The sequence below is a fragment of the Dendropsophus ebraccatus genome, chromosome 8, assembly GCF_027789765.1.
Source record: "Dendropsophus ebraccatus isolate aDenEbr1 chromosome 8, aDenEbr1.pat, whole genome shotgun sequence".
Lineage (NCBI taxonomy): Eukaryota > Metazoa > Chordata > Amphibia > Anura > Hylidae > Dendropsophus > Dendropsophus ebraccatus.
In genome coordinates, this window is record NC_091461.1 from 37,559,404 (window position 1) to 37,565,403 (window position 6,000).

The 6,000-nt window shown below is 44.0% G+C and overlaps 1 protein-coding gene across 1 annotated transcript in view; it reads left to right on the top strand.

Moving 5' to 3' along the window:
• Window positions 1–5,321, top strand: part of LOC138799255 (serine-rich adhesin for platelets-like) — a 41,506-nt gene extending 36,185 nt beyond the window's left edge. Inside the window, exons 6-8 of the mRNA XM_069980181.1 lie at window positions 1,540–1,676; window positions 3,259–3,363; window positions 5,003–5,321. Of these exons, the coding sequence (XP_069836282.1) occupies window positions 1,540–1,676; window positions 3,259–3,363; window positions 5,003–5,158 (398 nt within the window). The 3' untranslated portion in view covers window positions 5,159–5,321. The remainder of the gene's footprint in view (window positions 1–1,539; window positions 1,677–3,258; window positions 3,364–5,002) is intronic.
• The last annotated feature ends 679 nt before the right edge of the window (window positions 5,322–6,000 follow it).

The window sequence follows — 6,000 nt, forward strand, 5'->3', positions numbered from 1 at the left end:
TAGCAGATAATCCAGAGATGACCCTAAAACCTTCCTACTCCCAGCATACACAGACAGACAGACACATACACACACCACTAGCATACAGACTTACACACATATGCATCTATACCCAGTCACAGCATACACTCACCTCTGTATCTGTCAGGCAGCAGTCCTGTCACCTGTCTCATCTCCCTCTGCCCTGGGCCGCTGTGGAGGTCAGAAGACCCAGGAATACAGCTGGAGGAGGGGGCAGGCAGCACAGGCAGCACTATAGTGAGGCTTCTGGGCCCTGACCTGCTGTTTGGCCTCTACAGGCTGCCGTGCAGTGAGCCCCACCCCCTCTCCTCTGGCCCGACACATAGAGAGGCCTGGAGGAGCCACAATATGACTTCAGTGACTCAACAGCACCCCCCTCATCCCTGCGCCCGGGTCATCCCCCCTCCCCCCACAGCCTTAGGTAATGATGTGTGCGCTCACAGCAGAGCACCACCTGCACACAGTTATCCTTGAGCAGAAGGAAGAGCAGGCAACTACGGCTCCTAGCCTCGCAGACAGCAGACCGCTCTCAACCAGCCAGTTGAAGCGCGCAGGCGCGAAACGTTCGTTGCTCCTTTCTGTGGAACGCACCTGCTATGTGTTGTACACTCTTTCCCTGAAATAAAGCATCATTTTCGCTGAATCGGTGAGTGCGGTGGTCATCTCTACTGGACTTTTGTTCTTATGACCACCTGCACACAGTGCAATGTGTGTCAGTGTGTGTGTGTGCGCGCAGTGAGAGGGGAAGAGATGGTGTGGGCAAGTGCTGGGGAGCCCCATGAGGCACTGTGGGCCCCGGCACTTGCCCGAGTATGCCGGGTGCTGACGCCGGCCCTGTTTAAAGGGGTTATGCAGCATTAGAATGTCCACTTTCTTTAACACGACTCTCGTCTCCAGTTCATGGCCTTAGCAATCATGTGCTTCAACTATTGGTATTAGAGATGAGCGATTAACTGTTCTCAACAAAGAGAATTGCTTTTTTTGATCAGCGCTCGGCAGATCAAGCCCCCAGCCTTTTAGCCCTGCTCCACTCCCTGTCGCTCAATCCTGAGTGCCGGGGTAAGATAGATCCAATCCTTAGAAACTGCATTAAGTTTCCGGGATAGGATCCAGCTTTTCCCGGCATCCTGGGAAGAGTGGCAGGAAACGGAGCAGGGCTAAAAGGCTGCGGGCTTGATCTGCCAAGAGCTGATCAAAAAAAGCAATTCTCTTTGTTGAGAACAGCGATTCTCTCATCTCTAATTGGTATCATGGCTTATATGATGGTGATAGTGATGCCAATAGTACAGCACATGACCACAGAGGCTACCCCAGAATGGCTCCAGTGAAAACTTTAACGTGTCTTGCAAAAATGCTTTGCCATGCTTGGGCTTCTGAGAACCTGAAATGGTGTCTGCAAGTTACTCTAAAAAGAGGTGTCTGAGACCGGTGTTTCAAGCTATGTCAAATACCATGGCCCAGATTTACTATTCTCTCCTCTTTACTATGAATAAAGGCAGTCTCTTCATCTCTCTGCAGGTGTTGGGAGACCACCCTTGGGATACGTGTTGAACACGATGGAGAATTTATCTAAAGTGCTGTGTTTCATGAGATATTGCTGGATTCACAAAGTGTTACCCAGAAAAATTACCACCTCCATTTTATACACAGCTCAGGTCAGTAAGGGCTTATTCCCCCATAGCTAGCCTGAGAATTTATATTTTACTCACTTTTGCAAGTATGTGATTCCCCACCCAATAAGTGTTATTGGGCCCTGATGGGCTACCTGGAGATTAATTTCTTCTCTGGGGCCAAACAAAACTATTCTACCCTAATGGTCCTTTTACGCAGGCCAGTTACGCTGTCAGTTTCCACATCACAAGCAGCAGTCTATACTTAACCAGCCATGCTGCTTTTTTATCCGGCATCTGGTTCTCCAGTCCTCTGACTGCTGCTGTAACTTCAGGCTGCCGCCTCCTCTAGAATAACTGGCAGCCGGAGGAGGCAGAGCCTGAAGATACAGCCAAGGATCAGAGACACAGATACCGGATTAAAAGCAGCGTGGTTGGTAAGTATGCACTACTTGTGAACTAGGAACTGACAGCACGCATATATATTTATCCTATATACATATCTGTGCTGTCAGTTTCCAGGGCACGACAGATAAAAAATCATTCACGCAGCCCATCTGCTCAGTTTCTTATGCAGTTCAAAGGCTCCGCAAATGAGCTGCCAATCTCACTGATCATTACTCACAGAAATGTGCAAAAAGACATTTACCACCTGGGACAGTAACACCTATTTGCCATGCCTTCCTTTCCTTTTTTTTTTTTTTGTTTATATGATATAAACACATTTCCGCTAAAAGAAATGTTATCATTTGTTTCCTGAATGAAAAATTAAGTAAAGTAAAGTAAATATTTAACTAGCTGAGGATAATACGGATTAGTTAAATGGTAACACCATGGTATTTACTTACTGGTGGCTTTATTTTCAACATAGAAGGGCCCATCATCCCAGTTGTCATATTATGTGACAACTGATTTGACTGATTGACTGTCTCAAAGGGTACCTTAAGCACTGCAAAAGGCTGTTCCCAGGTGTCCTGGAGAAGATAGAAGCTCATCTGGCTTTATTGTGCAACAAATGGACAAATGGAATTGATGAAGAGGATTGTCCATTTGTATCATAATAGAACTTAAATTTATATTATTTTTCCCTATTGTCCATGAATGTTAATTGCTTTATTACCTAATGATCGGGATTGCAAAAGATAAACAACTATCTTCTCCAGGAAATCTGGTAATAAACCTTTGCAGCACTAGCATATCTAAACATTATTTATTTATTTTTATTTTTAAGGTGTCCATACCCTTTCAGTCCTTTAGGCGGCGGAATACCGTGGCAGTGTCCTGCAGTGAGTGAATGGGAAAGCGCATGCGCGTCCGCTTCCTCCCCTCTCCACTCAAAGAACTGACGTCATTTCTTTGAGCGGAGAACGGACATGCGTGCACCCTTCCATTTACTGCAGGACATTGAGCACGGCGGAATTCCGCCCTTTTTGCTAAACTGGGCCTTATTACTAGAGCCCATGTAGAGAGTGTTCTCACCACCCATGAAAATATGCTATGAAGCCAACCTGTTCTGGGCTCCTTGACTCTTCCTGTTTTAGTATTCGTACCATTTTCTGTTGGTCCTAACTCGAATTTAGCTTGGTATGTATTATGTAAAAAAAAATAATAATAAATTTAATTTCAGGGAATTTGGTTTGACCCCAGCAGCCTTTGTAATAATGAAGACCTCTGTGAGTTTAACAAGTGCCTGAAAGAATGTCTTTTGACGGTCCTGTTTAACGGACAGCAGGTAGGTGTTGTACATTACTGGTAAGTCCAACCATTAATTTTGCTATGAATGCCATGGTTTTATGGTAGAGCATTCAAAATACTTCAGTGCTTAACTCCAATGATAACTTGATTCATGGATGACACCTATACTGGGCCTCACCACATCACAAAATTTAAGGTAGTTATGTGGAGATTTGTGGCCAGCACACTGGAGAGCTGACGGTCACTGAAAGGGATAGCTTTTCATAACTTTGACCAAATGAGCTGCAGATTCTGTTTCATTGACCAGAGTTCAGGTGTATGATACATACCAACCCCTCACTTAGGTGTCATAGAGGCGGGGCTGAGCTTCTTAAGCAACACAGCACAGATATTTGTTGGCAGTAACTGTGTTCCAGCTATCACATATCAACAAGTTGTTGTGTGGCTGTGATTACCCTTTTTTCTAACCTGTATAGGGACAGTAAGTGTACAATGTAGTTTACATTACATTCATTGCAAATACTGAAGTGAACCAGTAGTGTAAGGGTTAATTTTTGGGATATTCTGTTTATAATGCCTTGTGCATCTGATTTGTCCACATAGTTTCCTAGTGAAACTTGTGCTAGGAACTTTAAAAAGTAGTCTCTAGTTCACCCACTTCAAGGGGTTGGCCACAGTATAAGTGAGTGTACTCATTGTATATTCTGACAGCAGCTCCTGTGTCCCTCATAGAGATAAACTCACTCCCCTACTCCAGGCTGTGCTGTCCTGCTCTGTGGTATTTCTGTCCATAAGATGGCCGACATGGAGGAGCATGTGACCATGCCACGCCCCCTAGTGTTCACCATAGACATATTCAGGCTCAGTGGTGGACACTGGGGGAAGCGGCATGGTTACATGCTCCTCCATGTCTGCCATTTTTCTACTTCATTTTCATCTACTTCTTCCCATCATTTGTAGTGTTTATATATACTATTAGAGGTCATGCATATTTTTAGATGGTGTGGTAATTTTTGTTTTATTCACTTCCTTTTTTCCTGTTCATATTCTAAAATCCATAGTATTGTTAATTCCCCATTGAAAGAGCTGGATGAGATATCGTTTTTGTGGGACAAGTGGTTCTTATTTGGTACAAATGACATGTTTAAGGGAATCTGTGAGCTCTATAGCATTCCCAGAGCTGCAAACATGGGCAGATAGGTAGATAAAACTAATGATAACTGTCTCTTAGCTGATGGCTTGTTGTAGAGCTATAAGATCATGTTTTACTGCTGAGCTGCAGATTCACAACTCCTCCTCCTCCTCTTAGTACCTAGCTTCCAGCAGAGAGCCCTGTACATTAATCTTGCAGGCAGGAAGGGGTGGAGGAGGGAGAAAGTGTGCAAACAGAGGCCCATCCTAGCCTCTACCACTCTTGAGCTTAAAAAAAAACATGATTTTATAACTTTGCAAACAGCAAAGAGACAGGTATAATTTGTTTTATGAGCTATCTGCCCATGTTTTCCCAATGATTATATAGAGTGGACATATCCCCAACATCCAGTGTACTATGAGGATTCTATCATATTCATGTTTTCAGATTTCATAATTTCACTCACTATTTCTGCTAGTTGACTGATTGAATATCTTTTTTGAAAGAATGATATATACTTACATGACACATGTAATTTTTCTAGGAGGAATTTGATGGGATTGTAGACCTCTTAGTGGAGAGAGCTCAACTACTTCTCCAAGAAGACTGGTCACCGCAGATATGTCTAGCAAGACTTCTATTTGCACCTATACCAGGAGCCCTTCCATTCTGCTTTCCTTCTTTCTCAAATGAAAACTAGATGGGTGAATCTGAAGATATCATTGAGAAATACACATAAGCATTACTGATTTATGAAAAGCTAAATAACATAAATTCTATGGGCCACATGTATCATCCGGCGAACGGATGATTTTCGGCGGAAAGTGCCGATTTGCGTATTTTTTTATACGCAAATGGCCGATTTGCGAATAAAATATTCGCAAATCGGCACTTTCCGCCGAGTACGCCAGGGGGCGGAAAGGGGGCGGAAAAGGGGCGGAAAGTGGGCGGAACGGAGGGCGCGGACTCAGAGTCCGCGCGATTTATCATCCGTTCCGCCAAAATGTACGCCGAAAACCTACTCCAGTCCTCAGCTGGCGTAGGTTTTCGGCGGTGCGCAACGGCGCGCACGGGATTTATGTAGAGGCAGTCCGCCTCTACATAAATCTCCGTAGCGCCGGAGCTGCGGGGGCATTTTTACGTCCGGCGTAAAAAACGCCGGACTTAATAAATGCCTCCGTATGTGTTTTATTAGGAGTTTTGACCTTGCCCATGAAATCCTGTTGGCTAACACTAAGGGTCAGATGCATCATTGTGTTTGCAATATTAATTTGCCTAATACTGAGTTTTTGAAAATTTTGGATTTATCATGTACGATTTTTTTTGTAGTTTTTGTGCTCCTACTGTAGAGTAGTTTTGTGGGGTTTTTTGTCAAGCTGTTTTAGCCAAAAATTGCGCTTGATTTATCAAAGCACTTAAAGCTAATGATAATTTTGGCCCAACAACCATAAGAAGTACCACCTGCTCAAATAAATTGTGCAGATGATGCACTTGCCCCTAAATTTTGCTCTATGTGGGTAAAAAATTTAGGCAATATGACCT